Source organism: Euprymna scolopes, chromosome 19, assembly GCF_053919585.1.
Source record: "Euprymna scolopes isolate OS-2025 chromosome 19, ASM5391958v1, whole genome shotgun sequence".
In the NCBI taxonomy this organism is placed as follows: Eukaryota; Metazoa; Mollusca; class Cephalopoda; order Sepiida; family Sepiolidae; genus Euprymna; species Euprymna scolopes.
This window is the reverse complement of record NC_136500.1, coordinates 71,567,428-71,591,221: the sequence shown is the minus strand read 5'-3', so window position 1 is coordinate 71,591,221 and position 23,794 is coordinate 71,567,428. Positions and strand designations below refer to the sequence as shown.

General features: G+C 34.3%; 1 protein-coding gene across 5 annotated transcripts in view; it reads right to left on the bottom strand.

Annotated features, from left to right (window-relative positions):
* The window catches only part of LOC145303664 (uncharacterized), a 1,499,272-nt gene that overhangs the window by 154,597 nt on the left and 1,320,881 nt on the right, over positions 1-23,794 (bottom strand). For all 5 annotated transcript variants that reach the window (XM_080145262.1, XM_080145263.1, XM_080145264.1 and 2 more), the window contains one exon: positions 10,495-11,779. In XM_080145262.1, coding sequence (XP_080001388.1) covers positions 10,495-11,779 — 1,285 coding nt within the window. The remainder of the gene's footprint in view (positions 1-10,494; positions 11,780-23,794) is intronic.

Below are 23,794 nucleotides of genomic sequence, written 5' to 3'. Positions count from 1 at the left end.
GGTACATTTGCTGATCTTGCCCCGCCTCTTGATTTTGATAGATTCCCTTAATTTACTCAAAAGTGAAGCATAATAGGCTCCTGTAATTGTGGTACCCTTTGCCAGAAAATCTGTCATCACTCCTCCGTCCTGGTCCCAGAAGACTGTGAGCATGACCTTGCCAGTGGAGGCCTGCACCCTTGCCTTCTTTGGGGGTGGTGAGTTCAAGTGCTTCCAATGCGTTGACTGGGCTTTGGTCTCTGGATCATAGTAGTGGACCCAGGTTTCATCCTGTGTAATCAGTCTTTTGAAAAACTTTGACTCATCTTCTTGGCACATCTCCAAATTCATCCTCGAGCACTCGACGTGTTCTCACTTCAGGAATGGTGTGAGCAACCTGGGAATCCATCTGGCAGACACCTTATGCATATGCAAATGGTCATGAATGATAGTTTCCACAGACTCTGTACTAATCTTGACATCTTGGGCTATTTGGCGAATAGTAATGCGCCGATCTTCCAAAATGACAGATGCCTCATCAATGGCAGAAGGGGGGGGGGCGACCAGGTCTGGGAGCTGTTTCCACAGACTTCCGGCTATGTTTGACTTCACGATGCCAGCGTTTTACAAGGTCATATGATGGGGCATTATCACCATAAGTTTCTTTCATTTCATCAAAAGTCTACTGTGGTGTGTGTCCTTTCAAATACAAAAACCGAATCACTGCTCGACATTCAACAGGCTCCATTTCACATCTAACTAAGTTCAAACACCTGTAAAACAGAAACCACAATTAGTTCAGAGCTTTAAGTTGTCACATAACCCGTAGAGATATAAATCATTGCACATGCAAAATTGCAGCTAAATCAGACAAATGGAAGTGGGTCAGGGTCATTACTTATTGCACGCCCCTCATATATATATCCTCATACAATATTGTCTCGCTGTTTCACAGTTCATCAGTGCAGCTAGACAAGCAACTACCTCAAGTCAGGATGTATATATATATAGATATATATATATATATATATTACACACACGCACACACACACACATATATATATATATATATATTACACACATACACACTTATAAAGTTGTTTTTTTTTTCTCGCTCTGACATTGGTATTAAAAGCGTACTATTTCTATTTAAAAATTATTAAAACGAACTTCTTGATATAATCAGTTATGGATATGTGAGCGACTACATGATGGTTAACTAATTTGTATATTCCTTTAAAAAAGGAGCACTAATTAATTAGTCATTTGTTTTTTTATAGTTTCTTATTTGATAATTGGTTTCATTTCACTTATACTGAATTCTATTCATGCATAGTTTCTACATTCTGCATAATTGCGTAGAATTTAGCACGCAGAAATATTTATCTCTCTCTTTCTCTCTCTCTCTCTCTAAGTGATCTTGGTGCATGTGCGAAAAGTCTCTACCAAACTTCTCTTGCAATGTTTAGTATACAGAGTTGAAATTTTATATATAGGGTATTTGGACTTTCGATTTGGTTTTTAGCTCGAAAAAAAATCTGCTGCTAAGGGGTCAAATTTGTGCATGCGCAAAATTAAACATCGTTAGCTCACCGTCACTTAATTTTTAACCTTTCGTATCTCTCCATCGGTAGTTCATATGGTACCGCCTCTAGGGTGATAAATAACAACTAAGGTCGAAGCAATAAACATTCTGGTTTCGATTTTTGCGGACGGTACCCAGGTCATCTTTTTTTAATAACTTTTGAAATCATTACTATATTAGATAATAATCAATAGAGAATGTGTTCTATAATAAGAAGAAATCAGAAATCTACATAAATTAGAATATAATATTTATATATTTATGGATATTTTATGACTGAACAACCCCGGGCGGACTGCTAGTATATATATATATATATATATATATATGTAAAAGTGAAAATGTCTGTCTGTGTGTATGTGTCTGTGTACATTTCACTACCAAATAACTCTGTCAGTTTTCGGTCTACATAAGGAGTATTGAGATTTGGGAAAATCTTTTTAATCAGTTTTCAGCCAGAAATTTGGTCGTCAAGGGGCCAAATTTCAACGATTTGACCTTTAAAAACTCTACTAAACTCCTCCGTTAATTTTGGGTCTAAACACTTGAAATTTTAAATGTAGGTTACTTGGACATGGATAAAACTTTATAATTTAATTTGAGTCCAAAAAAATAAATATTAAGAGGTTCAAATTGGGGTCAAAGTTAAAAAAAAAAAAAATTGACCTCTGCGTTTCTACCAAATTACTCAGTCAATTTCTGGTCTAAACATTTGAAATTTTACATAAAGGGTATTCAGAGATAGGGCAAGCTTTTTAATCGGTTTTGGTCGAAAATTTGAGCTGCCAAGGGCTCAAAGTTCAAAAGATTTGACCTTTGTGGTGTTTAGCCAATTTGGGGTCAAAACATTTAAACTTTATATATAACGGGTATTCAGACATGCGGCAAGAATTTTAATCACTTTTGGGGCGAAAATTTGGCTTTCAAAGTTGAAAGAATTGACCTTTGCAGATTCTACCAAATTTCTCCGCCAATTTTGGGTCTAAACACTTGAAATTTTGGATGTAGGTAACTTGGACATGGGTAAAACTTTGTATTTTGATTTCAGACCAAAATAATAAATATTAAGAGGTCAAAATTTGGTGTTCAAGTTATAAAAAATTTACCTCTGCGGTCTCTACGAAATTACTCAGACATATTTTGGTGCAAACATTTGGAATTTTACATAAAGTGTATTCAGACATACGGCAAGCTTTTTAATCAGTTTTTGGCCGAAAATTTGGCTACCAAGGGGTCAAAGTTCAAAAGATTTGACCTTTGCGGTCTCTAGTAAACTATCCAGCAAATTTTGGGTCTAAACACTTGAAATTTTAGATGTAGGTTACTTGGACAGGAGTCAAACTTTTAATATATATATATACATATGCACATAAAGCTATGAACAGTACATAGGACCCGAGTAAAGCTGGGCTGAACTGTTAGTATATATATATATATATATATATATATATATATATATATATATATAACAGATATGAGATTTTTCTATATTTGTCCATGTATATGTGTGTGTGTGTGAACATCTAATCGATATGGTTAGTTATTTGGTTAACTTGATTTCTTGACATTATAATTGAAAGCTTATAAACTACAAATAAGTTCGTATGGTGGTTGCATAATGGAAAGACAGAGAGAGAGAGAGAGAGAGAGAGAGAGAGAGAGAGAGAGAGAGAGCATGGGAAACGTGGGTGGAGGAGGTCTGAGATGATGTGCGGGGGAGGGAGGAGAAAAAGAGTAGAGGAGTAGGAGGAGAGGAGGGAGATAAAGAAGAGAATCTGGGAAAGAGAGAGGGTTATAGAAAGAGTGATCGTAAGAGAGAGAATTTTCTTCTTTTTTTCTGCACACCCATATAATCAATGTCATGACAAAAGAAAAAAATCCAAAAAATCAATTTTTAGGGAAGAATTTTCTTTTCATTTTTAAGCAGAAAGCAATTTAAAATTTGAAATGAAATTGTTCATTTTTTTTTTTTTTTGTCTTTCATGTGAAAAACTAAACTATAATAAAACAGACACAAATAATTAATTTTGGGTGGATGGAAAACAGGAAATTAAACTTTTAAGGTCATGAATTTCAGATACTAGAAAAATAGTTGTTGAATACAATCGGATGTTATCTCACTCAAATTAAAGTTTTGTTAAGAAAGAAAACAGGAAGCTGGATAGGTAAGCGTTGATAAGCGATCACATGATGCTTCACTTATATATTTTATTCTGAGAACAAAATGCTTACAAAACAAAATTAGGCACAAGGCCAATAAAAAAAGGGGGAAGGGAGAGTTCTATAGTCATCCTTGTTACTGTACCTTCGCTGATTAAATTAATCCTAACTAAAGTTCTCATTTACCATAATACCACATTCACACCAGGGGTCGTCCTACTTAAGATTCCCAAATCAAGTGTTTTTTTTTGTTGTTTGATTTTGTTTTTTCATTATATAAAATCATATATGTTTTTATAACATTCTATTTTTTACACACACACACACACATATATATATATATATATATATATATATATATATATATATATATATATATATATATATATAGAATGTTATAAAAACTTTTTTTTTTAATTAGAGACGCAATTGGCGTGGGGTGGAGAAAAAGTAAAAAAAAATAAACAAAAAGTTTTAGTAAAGCCTTCCCAACCCTTTCTAAATCATAGACTGCCCACTGCTTTCCGGCTTGATGGGCTAGATAGCCCCCTCCCTCCCCCGAAAGCAAGCAAGTTGATCTCTAAATGGTGCTGAATTCTAAGGAAACAAAGAAAAAATGGGTTGGGGGAATTGGAGGTGGTATGTGATGTTACTCCAAGATAATATCAGTTAGTGGGGTGGCCAGGGACAAAAAGAAAAGCTGGAGTGCCTTGGAGATTTCCTATCGGGGTGCGGGGGGGGCATTCACTCGACTAGCTAAAAACACAAACTAGACAAAGGGCTTACTTCAAGGGGCCTGGGGTTCAACAGGACCTGAATGCTCAAGTGGGGCTTGATTCCACAACAAATACAAATGTAGAGCCACATTCTTCACAAATTTAGCCTGTTAATATGCATGGACATGGAGAGAATACGGATAATCTAGAAGAGTAAACCTTCGACTGATCCTGCCACCTCAACTGTTTTACATATAATAAAATAGACACTTCCATCATTTTTTTTTAATGTGATCAAACGATATAGTGTTACTAAAGCCCCATGTCTGTATTTGCTCAAATCGCTTACATGCTTTTATTTTATAAAATGCCTCAAACAGAAAGTGTCATAAGAATAAACTGAAATTGAAAGAACATCACTTTATTGATACCTATGATAGACTATGGAGCAAATTTAATGAAATATGATATATTTAAGTTTTTTTAGAACCATAAAACGATACATTTTTCCCCTTTAAATGGATATTTAAAGATATTAAGCAGGTTTCCGGCCTTAACGAGCCCTTTTCAAGCAATTTTTTTTGTTTATAATTTTTTTTCTTTGAGACAGAGTACAAGATAGACTTCGTGGTTTAGTGGGGGATGCCCTTTTCTCTACCCTGCAACCCCTCTCCCACAGAAGAGACGTTGCAAGCCTATCCTTGTTTTATCGTTATTTTCATGGCAGGTGCTCGTCTGAACTCCAATCCCTGGTCCCCCCTCGCCAATCTTTCACGAAAAACACCCGTCTAGCTGAATCCACTGTGAAAAATTTCCCCCACTCTATATCTGTGCCTAAATCAAAACGCGGATTTCATGAACAAAGCTTCTTTCTTAGAACTGCACGCCTGTGGAACTCTGTTCCGTCTGCCTGCTTCCCTCCGGACTACAACTTGGATGTCTTCAAGTCTAATGTTAACAAATTCCTAATGAACCGCCCCCTTAAGTAAACACTTCATCAAATCTCCTCACTAACGTAATGTACTTGCAATAACCCTTATCCCTGAGTGGCTTCCGGGCCTTGATAAGTGGTGATCTCTGTGTAAAAAAAAAAAAAAAAAAAAAAAAGATGTGTAAAAATATATTAGATTTACTGAAAAGCATATTTGTTTGTTTTGTTTGTTGACGGAAAAAATTTTTATTTTTGTTCATTTTCTCCACGTTAAAAAACGACCCTGGTGTCGAACTCTGTCCCGTGGGGAGGCACTGTAAATAGGAACTCCACAGATAAAATTCTAGAAGGTTAAGTTCCGCTCATTAAGAATTATTTCTGATAAAACTCTGTGTGTGTGTGTGTGTGTGTGTGTGTGTGTGGAGGTGTTATTATTTTATGCATCTACATAAAATTTTATGTAAATGTTTTCAGTATTTACTTTGATAGTGCTCGATATGTAAACAGAACTAGGCAATAAGTTTTTAAAATATATATGGCAATTAAGCTACACAGAATTTTCCACATTTTATCCTCATAATCTGATACATCCTCACAAATTTTTGGCAGCTTAATTGCCATATATATTTTCAAAACTTACTAGAATATATATGAGAATTTTCAAAACGTTAGATGATATAATTATTTCTACAGTCAAACAACGTCATACGAGCTTTGAAAGCCAACAAATTGGAAGTCCAAAACTTGAGTTTCACTCATTTGGGCTTATCACCTGAACACATCTGAACTCTAGATTTGAAACCCGAACAACATCAAGATTTATTATATATATATATATATATATATATATATATAATAAAAATCTTGATGTTGAAAAAAATTTTTTTCAAATTTTCGAAAAACCTTTTAAACCTCTAAGGAAGGTATACAAAATTTTAATTATTCAACAAGGAGTACAAATAAAACAAGAAAAACACTCCATGGAGTTTCGAAGAATGCATTTCCTCTCATCAGAGGGAAGACGTTCGCAAAATATACAATAAATTTTGCAGGTTAATGCATGAGAAGAAACAATTACTTTGAAGTTTATTATATTTGCATAAAAAGAAATTGGCTGAGTAATTAGGTAGAGACCACAGAGGTCCAATTTTTTTTTTAACTTTGACCCCAATTTTGGCCCCCTTAATATTTATTGTTTGGGGCTCAAATCAAATTATTAAGTTTGAACCATGTCTAAGTAGCCTACATTTAAAATTTCAAGTGTTTAGACTCAAAATTGACGGAGAAGTTTGGTACAGTTTTCAACGGTCAAATCGTTGAACTTTGACCCCTTGACAACCAAATTTCTGGCTGAAAACTGATTAAAAAGATTTTCCCAAATTTTAATACTCCTTATGTCAAATCTCGAGTCTGTAGACTAAAAATTGACAGAGTTATTTGGCAAGGAAATGTACACAGACACACACAGACATTTTCACTTATCTACTAGCATTTCAGCCTGGCGTTGCCCAGGTGTTTGGATGGGTATGTTGAACAAAAAACAAAAACAAAACAAAAGTGGTAGTTGGAAGGCAGGCTCGAACCCATACCGTGAAGGAGGAAAATAATGGAGAAAAAAAACGTGATGCCTTTGCTGTTACGACCACCGCCAAACCGGAAATGACATAGGTTTAAATTAAGGCTAGACAATCCGGACTGAAATGCTAGTATATATATATATATATATATATATATATATATATATATATATATATATATATATATATATATATATATATATATATATATATGAATAAAAAGAATACGAAAAGTATAAAAGATTATAATTTTTCTTTATTCGTTTTTAATTGGTGACGTGCAGGAATGCAAAATAATATTATGAAAAGAAATTAAAAAACTTTTATTTATTTTTTTTTATAATTATATATATATATATATATATATATATATATATATATATACCAGGTTAAAGGTATTCAAGAGTGATAACTAATGAATTTAATGCGGTTATTAAAAGATAAGCATGATATATTTTTTTTAATATAAACAAATTTTCATCATCGTGACACTTGATACGCTAATGTTTCAGACAAATGAAGACCTTGTTAGACGACTTATTAATAAACCAACAACAACAAAAAAAAAAACAGGGTTTCTGGTTTTAAGTGACCATTCATCTGTAACATTAATCCAGTGTCGCAACTATATATATAATAGAAAAATCTTATTGAAAATTAATTCAAATTCTCAAAAAATATTAAAAACCTGTAAAGAAGGTATACAAAATTATGAATTATCTGACAACAAGTACAAATAAACTGGAAAGACCTTATTCCACGGAGTTTCGAAAAATGCAACTTTTCTCATAAGATCAAAGAAGTTTGCAAAATATACAATGAGTTTTATAAATAAATGCATTAAAAGAGACTACAAATATGAATTGATTCATATTTGCATTAAAAAAATTTAACAGTTTGTGAAAATTTATAAAGTTTCATAATGATTATAAAGTTTCATAAAGTTTATAAAGTTTCATAAGAATTATGAAAGGCAAAATGGATTTTTACCATATCCTTTTATACTTCAACTTTTTTCCTTGCTTTTGCCTTTCATAATCCTTATGAAACTTTATAAACTTTCACAAACTGTTAAAAACTTTATATATATATATATATATATATATATATATATATATATATATATATATATATATATATATATTTAAATAAGGGAGTAGTCACCAACAATGTGTATTTTTTTAACATTATTTTATTATTCCGTGTCTTGGTTTTTCATTGAGAATTATGTTTGGATCATAGTAATAATGTTTTTAAGTCACTGAAATCGCTTAAGTACGTTTCAGACGGTCTGATGCGTCCTCGTCAGAAATTATTTTCAAATGTGTAAAAATGGCGATTTTCGTTAGTTTGAAGTTTTTTTCCAAGGGGTGGAGGCTTGTAAGTGTTTATTATACATTGGTATGCTTTTTTTTTTTTTTTTTTTTATTGCTTTTTATTTGGTTTGTCCAGGGAGATTTTGACCTGGCTGTAGTCAGTCAGTCATTTCTTTCTGCTAATGTGTTTTTTCTTTTCCTTTAGGGTGGGGTAGGGTGTGTGTGTGTGTGTGTGTGTGTGTGTGTGTGTGTGGGCGCGTGTGTGCGTGTGTGTTTATGTGTGTGCGTGTGTGTGCGTGTGTGTTTATGTGTGTGTGTGTGTGTGCGTGTGTGTGTTTGCTTTTATTGGTTTGGGAATGTGTATATTGTTTTATAGTATTTTGGGGTTATTTGCTTTCTTAGGAAGGCAGCTGTGGTCCGAGGTCGTTACTAATGTGTATGTGTGGGGAGGGGGGACTGGCTCTTCTGAAGTAAGGGTAGGGGTGCTTTCATTCTATTTTGATATTTATTTTTTGGATTCTTCGATTTTAATATTGTGATTTTTTTCGTTTTAGTTTTATATTATGTTTGTTTAGAAAGAGGGGTGTATTTAAAATAGGGGATTTTTTAATGTTTCTATTTATTTGTCTCCCCATGTGGGTATTGCTAGACCCAGGATCGGTTCCTAGTGTGGGGAAGATTTTGTTCCCCAGAGGGGGGGGCATTGGGGGGTGTAGGTATGGGAGGGGGATGATAGAAGGGAAGATAGTCGTTTCAGTCATGAGGGGGTTCTCCTCCTCTGACTGAGGAGGGAGCGAGGTGTTGAAACAGATATTATACTACGGTTCTAGGTGTCTTCTAGTGTTGTTGGTTTCGAGGTTAAGTAGGGTTGGTATTGTTCAGTGTGTTATATTAAAGATAGGGGTGTTATGTCTGTGTGTGGTTGTATGCGCGCACGTGTGTGTGTGTGTTTTAATGTGTCGGTTCTGATTTATGTGTGGGTGTGTGTATGTGTATGTGTATGGGTGTGCATGCGAGTGTACCTTGCATTTCATGTTTTTGTGTGATGGTATTAGGTTCTCTTCAGTTCAGGAGTGAATTTGGTGATGAAGTTTTTTTCCTGTGTAAGTAAATAAAAATAATTGTCTGTTTGGAAGATTGCCATTATTTTGAAGCTGTTTCCACTGCATGTGTGTATGTGTTTTGAAACATAGAGGTGTCTGTTATCTGCAATTTTGATGTTGCTCTTATGTAATGCCACTCTATTGCTGAAATTTTTGGTGGCGCCTATGTAGGATTTGTTGCATGTTGTGCATCTTAGTGCATATACTACATTTCTGGAGGTGAAATTTAGATCCTTTTTTATTTTGAATGTTTGTGCTGGGTTTTTGAATGTGTATGTGTTACCTTCTATTATTATGTCACCTACTCCACATCGCGGTTTGTTGCATTTTGTAACTACTTTTCTAGTATGTGGGACGAGTTTTGAGGAAGTTAGGATGTGTTTTAAGTTTTTGGGTTGGCGCTTGCTTTTTATTATTTTTGTTGTTTTAAGTATGTTGTTTAGTTTGTCGTTCTGATTGAGGAGGATAAGGTTTTTTGTTATCTGCGTGAATAGTTCTGGGTTGTTTTTGTTGTGTGTAGAGACGTATGCTATAATTTGTTCTTTGTTGTGTTCTTTTAGGGTTCTTAGTTGGTCTATTGGAATTTTTTCAGCCAGTTCAATACCTTTCTGTATTAGTGGTAGTGACAAAAATCGAGAAAAAGATTACCTTTACTTTATTTATTAGATGCATATGTGAGAACTTCTAGTGAGAATTAATCTATCAGATAAAGGCAGTTTTCTCTGTGTGTGTGTGTGTGTGTGTGTGTGTGTGTGTGTGTGTGTGTTATTATTAGGGCTATGACAACAGCATATTCTTTCATTGTTTTACTCGAGTATATATCCGACATAGTTAGACACAGTTTATCGACCGAGAACCACATCACTCTATATAAAAGCATATAAGATATCAACGATTACACACCCGAGAGTCAAACAATGAAAAGAATATGCTGTTGTCCTAGCCCTAGTTATTACGTCTCGCTAAAAGTCCAATACTACTAACCAAGGAACCATATAATCTATATTTTCTTGATCAACATTGCAGCGGATATATAATATCTAGTATAATTTTTTTTAATGGCCAGGTAACGTTGGGTATCTCTGCTAGTAATAATAGTAATAAATAAATAGAAAACAAACACTTACCTTTACCTGCCCCTGCCGATTTGTTACTTTCTCCCGACCACAATGAACCCGTGGTTTCAGATGCCATACCCCCTATTCCACTGTCTGGGTAGCTATCTCGAGCACATTTGTTGCGCAAATGAAGCTCGTATTCCACAAGCATCTTAGCCTGCTTAGATTTTGGCAGGTCTGTGTTCTTAAGCATGGAAACATAGGAGTCGTCCCGGCAAGGGTACACAACAGAGTATGGTTGGTGCGGCACCGTTGGTTTGTTTGTGCGGTCCCGATCATAACTGTTGAGACTCTTCGTTCTAGATACAGAAGGGTAGCGTCGGTGGTGCGATTGTCCTCCGCTATCAAAGTACGGGTCCTCGTGAAAGCCCTGATCATTGTCGTCTTTCTCAATCGGTGACACCGGCAAAGATCGCAGCATCCGTCGCAGAGAATCGCTGTCAAAGTCGATGCTGTCGAAAGGGATGTTTGGAGTTTGAGGGGTCAGAGGCTCCGGCGGGGACGGCCACTCAGATTCAGGTGATTCAGAAGTGGAAGGTCGTGTACGACCATGTCCTTTACCGCCGGATGTTGGGGGCGCTGAAGATGGACCCCCACCTCCGCTTGTTGGGGTGGGGGATGCCCCCGTTCCTGAACTGGCTGCAGCACTCTTTGAGAGTGCTGTCCTGGCAAGTGGGACCGGCTGATTCCTGTAATTTTCACCAACAAAAGCCGTTTCCATCGTGACAGTTTCCACCATCTTGCTATCTTTGGGAGAGCAAGACAGCTCACATGTATATGTGGTGCAGACATCGGGTGTCTCTGGTTCTGACTGGGTTCCATCTCGTTTTGGAGATTCGGATAGCATGACCACATTTGGACGTTCCTTGCTTTCGTCACTTGTAGTGCTCTCAGCGGGCTTGGACAAGGAAGCTGGCGAAGCGGAGCGTCGAACAATATGCGCCGGGCTGTCAGGGTCAGCCGTGGACCGTCGGAGGGGAGAGGATGACACATTATCGTAGACAGACACATCAGATGCAGGTTTTGAGAGCGCCGGCCGATGAAACGTGCGCGTATCGTGAGCCTCTTGATGCCTTATCCTCGGCATGGTCGCGGCCTCGTCAAGAACACCTACGTCGGAAGAGGAAGGGGCGCAGCACTGCGAGTCGCGCGTGTCAACAGTGTCCGTATCAGAAGCATAGCCCTGTGCATTAGCATCGGAGGCCAGGTTGAGAGAGGAAGAGATCACCCGTCGAGATTGGGTGACAGGAGAATTTGGGGAGGAGGCCGATGAGTACTTGGTTTGGGGTCTTTGCTGAAAAATACAAGAAAAAGAAAATAAATCAATTAATCAATAAGGAAATATCATTTGTCTTAAATTAATATATTAATTCACATCAATATAATCAGTGAAAAGAATGATAACTTCTAACAAGCAAATTAGGAAAATTTTTAACCAAAATTCAAAATTTGGTGTAAAAGAAAATATGCGATAAATCGCATTTTTTAAAATTTAAACAACAAAAGGACCAATATACACATTGATTAAAACATTGTTTTAATTGAAAAAAAAAAGAAACGATGTCTGTATCGTATTAAGCAAAAGAAAATTTGGGGATATGCAACGCTTTTTGTAGTGAGTAATTTTTAAAATGGCATTTATCATGTTTTATTATTTGTACTCTTATATATATATATACATACATATACATATATATATACATACACATACATATACATATATATATACATACATACATATACATATATATATACATACATACATATACATATATATATATACATACATACATATACATATATATATACATACATACATATACATATATATATACATACATATACATATATATATACATACATATACATATATATATACATACATATACATATATATATACATACATATACATATATATATACATACATATACATATATATATATACATACATACATACATATATATATATATATATATACATACATATACATATATATATATACATACATACATATACATATATATACATACATATACATATATATATACATACATACATATACATATATATATACATACATATACATATATATATACATACATATACATATATATATATACATACATATACATATATATATACATACATATATATATACATACATATACATATATATATACATACATATACATATATATATATACATACATATACATATATATATACATACATATATATATACATACATATACATATATATATACATACATATACATATATATATATACATACATATACATATATATACATACATATACATATATATATACATACATATATATATACATACATATACATATATATACATACATATACATACATATGCATACATATACATACATATGCATATATATATACATATACATACATATGCATATATATATACATACATATACATACATATATACATACATATGCATATATATATACATACATATACATACATATACATATATACATGCATATACATATATATACATACATATACATATATATACATACATATACATATATATACATACATATACATATATATATACATACATATACATACATATACATACATATACATATATATATACATACATATACATACATATATATATATAATTATCTTTATACTTACTAGCAGTAGTATTTCATGCTTTCGCAATCATCAGTGCAAAAATTGATAATAACTGCTGGTTGAGAGATTCAAACCCAGTTACAAAGTTACCCATGACTCCATTTACTAGGATGTTACCCCTGGGCCAGCATTAATTAATACGAGAATTAAGGGAAATTAAACACCAATAAATGCCAAATGCAGGCATAACAGTGAAACTGTCAAAGAGTATTCCAATGACTAGAAGTTCTGAATGTTGCATATCGCTAGTTGATCGTCTTTCTGTTTATTTCTCATGCAGGGCTCATGATTTTTTAGCATATCCTCTTGCATAATTAATTAATTTTAAATACTCATACCGATTCCATCCATTATTTTTGGTGTGGAAGTGATCATCGTTCAACAGATGATCTTCTTAATCTTAATCCTCAAAAACCTTTTTCCCTTAAATATCGACGATTACATGTTGATCTGATTTTGGCCTACAATCTCCCCAGAAAATTTTATTGACTTCTGCATCAGAAAAAGGCCTACGTAAACACTACATGAAACTTTTTTACAGCTAATTTCGATTGACCTGAAAGAGAGCTGCGTTCTTGATCAGAATCCCTGGATCTTGGAATAGATTTCCAAGCGAAGTAATAACTGCATAAACAATACAATTCAAGGTAAATTAGGACAGGTGTTGGACTACTGTGTCATCTTCTTTGTAAAGTTTTACTAACTTTTTCCTGCATGGAATTGAAGCACAATTTAAAAAAAAAAATTTTCCTCAACAATTGAATTAAAGAATTAAAAAAAACAAAACAAAAAAACCCCCAGATTTTTCAGCCATTAGTTTTCACATTCTTTGGTGAAATAAACAATAGCATATTATGCAATTTAAATTGTGAAATGTGAAATTTTAGAACCCCTAATTTTTATTTTTTATTTTTACTTTGATTCATCCCAAACAAGAGATGTTGCCACTGGGATGCAAGGGGCTATGGTGAATTAAGGGCTATATTTATAGAGGCATCCTAAGTAGGGAATTGTGCAGGGAAAACATTTCTTCACATTACATTTAAATTTTGCCATGCTGATACAGTCACGGAAACAGGGAGCAGGAAGCGAATTCCAAAGGGAAGCGGCCTGAGGCAATAAGCTATCAGAGTAGAAAGCCTCCCGATATCTGGGGACATCTACAGTGAAGGGGTGTAATTTTGCTGACCATCGGAGGACGTTCCATTCAAGCACTTCAATTTATTTTGTTTGAAATATGCTTTCATCTTCTAGTAGTGATAAGAGAAAGTAGAGTGGCCTCACAAATGGAATAGGCTCTGGCCTAACTCTTAATGTCCCATAACCGCCCTAAACTGCATTGGTCGGAAGTGATATCTTTTGTCTCTAATCCATTATTTGCCTATTTCTAACATTAGACAGTTTCATGTGGGAGATGAAGTCAACCAGCTCCCCAAAATTAACACTCTAGAATGGTTCCAATAAGCACTTAGAAGGGTTCGAATAAGCACTCTAAAAGGGTTCAAATAAACCGAGAATGTACTTGTTTGAATTCCTCAGTACATATGCATACATCAATAAAAGAACCTCTCCCTCACAAATGAGGATTTGATTGTTTTGTTTTATGGCATATCAACCCTTTTTGGGTATTTTAATACCGAATCCAATAATTTTGGAAAAAAGTTTTTATGCTTCAAGTTCTTTATATCTTCAAATATTTATCTGTGGCGTTTGATTTGATTTGATTTGATTTGGTTTGGATGTTTTATTTTGCAGCATATGTATTATTTTGGGGTTATTTAATGCCGAATTCAATAATTTTGGAAAAAAAGTTTTAATGTTTTAAGGTTTTTATATCTTCAAATATTTATTTAAACTTTGCTGTGATTGTTTTATTTTATGGCATATCAACCTTTCTACAGATTATTTAATGTTGAATGCTTCAGGTTTTTTATATCTTCAAATATTTATTCATGGTGTTTGCTTTGCTTTTTTTTTTTTGTATAGGAACATTGTTGTTTGTGTTTTTTACTTTGCAGAACATGATTGAGTTTTGCAAAGGGAAAGGAAGTAAAAAACAATAACATTAATGTTTGGTGTGCTTTAGGTCCGAAAGTCAGTATCTTCAAACAATTTGATTTAGTAGTACCTCCCCGAATGAGGACATAATATCACTGAATCCGATTATACGTTAATCTCAATAAACGAAGTACCGGGATTATTCCAAAGTAAATCTTGGTTGATATAACAATTGGCCGGAAGCAGTCCAAATGAAAATTCATTAAATGCTAACTCTTTGTTTAAATCTATTTTAAAATACATTTTAGAGTTCCCAAGCCAAGAGAAATAACTCTTACTAGTCCTTGTGTGATTTGCTTCCGGATACTGATATTTGTTTCAGTACTTCATTGTTTTCTTAATGGCTAGATGACTATTTTCCCATATCTGCATTATTTGGGGGGAAAAAATAAGTTTATTCCAAAATTTCTACCGTTGACAATTTGTTCGAGTACAATGTTATCTTTGGCGCAAATGACAACGTAACATTAAAGAACAGTCAAATTCAATAACAATCTGCTCCAAATTAAAGTCATTATAAACACCTTTTTAGACATTTTTTTTAATTATTCCATAAAGAAGCAATTCTCTGAACTTAGAAAGCGTAAATGATTAATCTCACTAATTATTTCAACTATTTTTTTTTTTTTACTTGGGAGTACCACTTATCAAGGCCAGAAGGCCACTCGAGAATAAGGGTTAATGGATGTAAGGTGGTAGTGTAGTTATCATTAATGATGTAAATTGGGTAAAATTTGATTATTTATGGGGACGGCTCAAGAAGAATTTGTTTACATTGGATTTGAAGGCTACCATGTTATATTCAATGAGGGAAGCAGAACAGCAACCATTACATTCACTATATTCTTAAGCATTTTCTTTTTTATGTATCAGATCTGTTTTTGCAGAAATCGATGATTATGGCTATTCAGGTCACCTCTGCATTCAGACCGTTTCACCATCACGTTTCACCTTTTTGAGGTTGAGTAAGTTTATTGATTACTGCCTGAGGCGCCCTCATCGGGGGAATGCTGACGGGGTTGCCCAGGCAATATTTAAAAGGCCAGAGTGCTCCTCGTTTAGAAGCGTTGATTTGACTCTCCTCACCTTTCAACTTTGTGTCACATCTTCCTGCAGTAGAGAGAAAGCAAGTGCTGCAATTTGTAGCATTCAAGAGTGTGTCCAATCACAGACCCATGCCAATGAGGCCCTGATCTCAACACTCAGTCCAACTGAAACTACCAATTCAGTAAGCCTTTATCTGTCGGGCTAATGCATATGTTTTGGGTAGTCCTATGAGGTCCATCCTCCCAAAGCCTTCCCACCCCTCTTTGCAATGGGAAGGAAATAAATACATCAATTTGTGGCATTCATTTGTCACTTGCTCATGATTGTGGACACTGGTCAGTAAAGATTCCAATCTTGATAACCAGTCCGGTAGAAACTGGGCCATTTTGATGAAACATTTGTTCTGGGTATTGGATTTGTGGCAGTTATGGCCCCAGAATCATGACGTATACTTCTGTGACATGCTTTTGTTAATGCGCTTTTAATCATACCATTGTGTCTGTCTTAATTATTACCGGCCTGCACGGCTACAATCTTATTATGTAGATCTTTGTCAAATTTTGAAGAACTGTCTTTAGAACTAAATTCGTCTCTATCTCATACGCATACACCACAAGTTACAAAAAAGAAAACTTTTGTAAAGAATTGCAAAGAAAAGGTGACCTAAGCAATGAATTCGGCCACTGATTGACCTTGATATCTGACGAATGTGCATCATCTTGCAACCTCAAACTATCAGATAGACATTTGGAGGAGGAGGAGGAGGAGGAGGAGGAGGAGGAGGAGGAAGGGGTGCAGAGACTTTATGTCGAATTAAAAACATCAATACATTGTTATCGTCTTCATCTTTGTGCTGGAAGTTGTATTGATTCGGAAAATGTTCAGACGGAATGAATTCAAATAAAAAACAAATGAAAGGAAAGAGAAAGGAAAGAAAAGGCTAAAGGAAAGATAAAAGAAAGAGAAAACGGAAAGGCAAGGAGAAAAGGAAAGGGGGGAAAGGACGGGAAGGAGGAAAGGAAAATGAAAAAAGGAAAAGAGAAAATAACATGGGGAAAGAAAGAAAAAGAGAAAACGATAGCGAAAAAAAAAGGCAAGTAAAAAAGAAAAGGAGAAATAGAAAAGGGAAAAAGGAAAGGAAAGGAAGAAGGGAAATAGGAAAAGAAACAAAAATGGGGATGAAGAAAGAGAGTGAAAAAGAAATGAATACGAAAGGAAAAACAAAACGAAATTAACAAGAAAATGTAAACAGAAAAGAAAAGAAAAAGAAAAAAAAACACGAAAAAATCGAGAAAACAAAGTAATGATAAAAATAAAAAATAAAAAGGAAAGAAAAAAAAATGCCTAAAAAGACAGACGCCGTTATTTAACCCTTTCCTTTCTTTTTTCCTTTTCTTTTTTTTTTCTTTCTCTTCATTCTCTTTTCTTTTCTTTTCATTGTCCTCTATTTTTCATTTTAAATACTTTTATTTATTTCACCACCTTCTCTCATTTTTGTTATAATATTATGAACTCACCCAAAAACAAGCCCACAATCTTGTAACATCCATGGACCTTTTATAACAGGGGCACCAATGTTGGACACCAGAAATTTCTTTTAAAAAATGTAACAGTAAAATTTGAGTTTGAAATTAGAAGTTACTAGCATACCGCCCGGCGTAGCCCGATCATAAAATACACTTTAATATGATATTTCAATTTATGCAGATTTCGTATTTATTATTATAGAACCAATTCTCTATTGATTATCATATTGTACCCAATATACAGTACTGATTTCAAAAGTTAAAAAGAATATACATGAATACTGCCATCAGCTGGAATCGAAACCAAAACATTTAGCGCTCCAGCATTATTCGTTACCCTCTGAGTTAATGACAGATGGATATCAAAACTTTAAAAATGAACGTAGTTAAGCATATAACCGTATATTTGCACAAGCGTAGAGGAGCACTTTAAATCGACTTAATCCTTCCAAATTCCAATTTTTTTCCATTTTGACACCTTAACAGCTATTTTTACCGACTAAAAACTAGAAATATATAATAGAATGTATTCCACAGGTCCAAATCCCTATATATGAAGTTTCAAGTCTGTCAGAGTAGTTTAGTAGAGACCGTTTTGCATGCACGGACACACAGACGGTCAATTTATATATATATATATATATATATATATATATATATATATATATATATATAGAGAGAGAGAGAGAGAGAGAGAGAAAGAGTTTTATGATTCACTGTATTCAAAGCCATTAGCTTGTTCCACCTATTGCCTCTGTCTATATGGGTGGCTAATGAGCACAACTGTATATTACATACGCATATCAATATCTAAAATTATATATTTGTTTATTTGTTGACTTTATTTTTTCGATGCGTCTTTTATATCTTATTGTAATGGAGAGTTGGAGTATGTAATCCAAACCATGTTATATAGGGTGGCCCAGAAGTAGTGACCTATTCTTAAAAGTACACTATAACTGGAAATAGGTCACTACTTCTGGGCCACCCTGCATATACATTTATAGGGTGTCTCAAAATGACCCATCTATTTTGACGCTAATTTATATTTCAAACTAGCAATAACTTTTCATAACTTTTGGTGATTATACTAATTTTTGCATATTAAAAGTTTTTAATCATGATGCGATCTTCACTTTAGCCAAATACTATATGAGCACCATACTATATGAATGTTGGTGGTGGTTTTTTTTTGGTTTTTTTTCAAGCTTTGATTGACTTAAAGTGATTCAACATTCTTTTCCCTTTTTATTATCATGATTAGTGTGTGTGTGTGGGGGGGCGACCTTGTATTATGGTCGTAAAATAAGCTTAAATATATTTTAATTCATGCAGATTTCGTATTTATTATTACAGAGCCAGTTTTACCGATTTCCAAAGTTTTAAAAAAATTATTAAGGCGCCATCGCTAGAAGCAAACCCAAAACATTTAGCGCTCCAGCCGTGTTCTCTACCGTTTGAGCTATCAACAGATAGATACAGATTTAAAATTAAACCGCTTCAAGCTATGAATGAATTTGCGCATGCACAAAAATAATAGAAATATTTCGACAAGTTGAAAGAAACATTTTACATTTCAATATTTCTGTACACGTTATTCATCCACCCATGGCTGTGTAGAAATCTTAACTAATACACAATTGTATTTTGTATGTTGCTCACACTGAGGATTGAACCTTCAGCCTCCAGAAGAGTGTCACTTACGACTGAATTTTAGCTCATTACACCGCGAGTCGTTGCAGAAAATTCTAGTATGAATTTTAAAAGCCTTAAACCTATTTTTGTTTCTAGATGTACATTTTTACTATTTATCGCTACAAAATACCTATTTATATATATATATATATATATATATATATATATATATATATATATATATATATATATTATCAAGCCTCTTTAAGAATAGTTAAAGATATGCACTGTCTGAGGAGTTATAACTAAGGCAATTAACTAGCGTCTATGCAATGTTTATGACTTCCGCTTGTGTGAACCCTTTAGATCACCTAATGTACTCGTTTAATAGTTCTTAATTTTCTTTAATTCTGTGACAATTGTTTGGTGGCCCTGAAATAGAGGCTCGGTAAATGGAACAAAAGGTGGCTTTGTGGCTGGGTTCGAATCTCATGGTCGGCAGAAATTGTTACCCTACACTGATGATTGCCTAAGCATGAAACACTAGTGTCTGTAGGTAAAAATGAATAATTATTATTTAATTATATATATATATATATATATATATATATATATATGATGAGAAAATAGAGAAATAATATATATATGATGACAAAATAGAGAAATAAAAAGGAACAAACTGAGTTATGTGTTCATCTTTATTTCATCGAGAGGAAGTCTCGAAATAAAGACGAAACGGTGATGAGCACATTACTCAGTTTGTTCCGTTTTATTTCTCTATATATACATGTATATATTTAATAAAAGCATCTTCAAATACTAGCAAGTCCCACTGCCACATCTGCGAATGATTATGAAGAGTCATCTACGTGTACACGGACACCCAACATCAACCTGAAGAGATGGCAAGCTTCTGTCAAGAAGTGGTGATCATCATATATTTGATATTTACTATATATTATTTATAAGTAATGTTTTCCATAATGTGTTAATTTCTATACTCGGTCTGCTTAGTAGGTGACAATCACCTAGCAGATGCGCTGCTTCTTTGAGTTGTCTTTCTCTCCAGCAGTTTTCTCTGTCTATAATTTTTACTTCGTCACACAAGTTCTTTTGTTTTTACAAGAGTGTCATCACTTATCAAGACCCGAGAGTCACTCGAGGATAAGGCTAAAGAGTGGACGGTGTTTACATTACATTGGATTTGAAGACGACCATGTTGAAGTCAGCCAGAAAGCAGACCGACCGAACAGAGTTTTACAGGCGGGTAGTTCTAGGAAAGAAGCTTAGATGTTTTCTCTTTTTCCTCCAGATATGTTCAGTGATTAAAAATATGGGGGGTGGGGGTGAATTTTTAATCCTCAGTACTAACAATATTAATACAATTGCGAATTATGCAACAATATTATGTGATGGCCAATTTGGCTATGATTAAAGCGTCGTATCTGTGTTATGTTGTGGCAGATAGTGCCAAGGGCCAGAACGATTATTTATGATTAATTGTTAAATTATTTAGGTTAAAAAGATATTCAGAAAGAATATATATATATTAGCAAAAGTACCCGTCGTTGACTAGGTCCAAAAACAGCCTACAGGAAATGGACTCTGATTTATGAAAGTATGATAGGTTATGAAAAGGAAGGGTTGTAAAGAAATAGCTTCGAATTTGGGGGTATCAAAACCAAAGCAAAATATAATGAAAGTAAAAATAAAATAGATAACACCCATAATTTATTATACCATACCTGTTCACACTGAAACACTTATCACAATATTCTGTGGATCTATATTAAAAAAACTTTGTTAAACTTTGTGACGTATTTCCATTCTATGGAGGTCAGGCGCGAACGAACACCCCATAATTTTATTATACCATATTTCTTCAAACTGAAACATAATTATCAAAGTATACTTACACAGATAGATATGAAAAGTCTTTATTAAAGTTTGTGTCTATTTCCATTCTATGGAGGCCAGGTGCGAACGCAGACCCCACAGTTTTATTATACCATCCCTATTTAAGTTAAAACATACTTATCAAAGTATTCTTATGTACATCTATATCAGAAACAGTTGTAAACATTTTTTTCTTACTTTTTAAATTTTCTATTTCCATACTTTGTGAACCAGGCACGAACGTAGACCCCACAATTTTAATGAACCACCGTTCTGCTAGATCAAACATACCCATTCCTGTGTCTCGATATATCTTCTATCATTATATGTAATCAGTTTTTTAAAATAGTCAACCATATAGGAGCCTATTCGTGACCAGACACACACACTCACACACACAGTTATATATATATATATATATATATATATATATATATATATATATATATATATATGCAACGTTCACGATGTTTTAAAAGAAAAGAATGTTAGATTAAATATTTACGTTAAATATTTAACTAGAGAATTTTGGTTCAAAGAAAAAAAGTTATGAATAGAGGAAAAGCATAAACAAATTAGTTTGGGATTTTGTTTAGTAAACAACGATGTGGCGTACGTGACAAACAAGATTGCCCACTGGCCGACGCCAGAGACACGTAAGCCAGGAGAAATCAGAATTAGAAGAGTCTCTAACAGGAAGTCGAGGAGACGATTTATGAGTTAGTTAGCTCTTGGGTTAGAGCGGACAATTGTTGTTTCTGTGGTTCAATGAAAGCATCTATAATATAAGGTAAATTAAGAGCTGCAAACTCCAAGACATGGAACATTTGAAAATAAAGATCTGGAAATGATAACTTGGCATTGGGTTTTCCATTTGGAAGAAGATGCATTCATTTTCAGGTGCCTCCTGCCAGAGGAGAGGTAAACAATGAGTAAGGCATGTATCAAGCAGACAAGGGTTTCTTCATCATTGCTAAAAACTGTCCGTTTTATTATCCAGTTCATTATTATCGTAAATAGGCGAAAACACCCACATGCACATAGAAAGACTATAAAATATACATGTAACAGATCAACACGTACAGACATCCCATATACAAAGAAATGTTGCTGCCCTTACCACTAGACGATGCACGAACATCGATTACAGAAACACGTATACCTTATATACACTAGACATACATAGACAAAGATATATAAACTCGAAACAGAACATTTGTTCGATTTGGTAATACAACAGCAAGAGTTCTATTTGAAATTCCATACAAATTCCGGAGCTCAATAGAAAAATTCCAGAATTCGACAAGATACACCTGAAGAATGCAGGAGCTTATATCGGCCGAAACGTTGTGTGAATAACACCCAAGATGAGAGCAGTAGTACAAATAATCCAAATTATTAATCCTCATCTCAAAAAATTTGGAAACAAAATTCCAACATCTGCCTCAATGTCGCATCCCTGCACCTGTTTTACAAGTACTTTAATGGAATGTGCTCTGATGAACTCATAGCATTTGTGCCCTCCTCGACGTGCATACACCAGACTAACTCGAAAAGCAACAAAATCCCACCCCTTCACTGCTGAGGTCCCTGCCAGAAAGCTTTCAACTTTGATAGCTTCTTTTTTTTCTCGGACTATTAGATTTTAGAATCCCTTCTGCTTTCTTGCTTCTCTGACTGTACTTAAGTTTAAATGTGATGTGAGTGGATTTTTTGCTGCTCCCCTTCCCCATAGTCCTCTATTAAACACAATCTCAAATAGTAGTCTCCTACGTACCAAGTGGTAAAATACCTTGTTTAAAGTGTAAAGTGTAAAAATAAAAACTAAGATAAAACCATTTGTAATTTTTTTTTTTTTTAATCATAGAAGCAGGCAACAGGAAGGGAATTCCAAAGTCTAGCCGTTCGAGGGAAGAAACTTAGAATAGAAAGCTTTCTGGCATTTAGGGATATCGACAGTGAATGGGGTGAGATCTTATTGCTAAGCGGGTGTGTCGGGGATGTGTACGTCAGGGAGATACAAATGAAACCAGTTCATCAGAACACATTCCATTTAAATATTTGTAAAACAGGCACAGTGATGCAACATTGCAGCGATGGGACAGGGGCTGGAGCTTAGTTGATAAAGTGGGACAGATTAGATTGACAACTCTTTTTGGACCCTATGTAAGAGGGAGAGACTAGTGGTAGATGCACCAGCCCAGATGTGGCAACAATACTCCATGTATGGGTGAATGGTGGCCTTGTAGAGGTACAGGATACTCTCAGGTGTGAGCAGTCTTCCAGCTCGATAGAGGGAACCCACCTTCTTTGCAGCAACTTATGCAATGTCCTCTATGTATTTGTTCCAGTTCATATTGCTCTTGTTTCTATTCATTCTTTCATCTTGAAATCATTGATGACCTTAAACTTGTTATTAGCATGCGTTTAAAACGGATAATCTGCCAACTGTCACTCA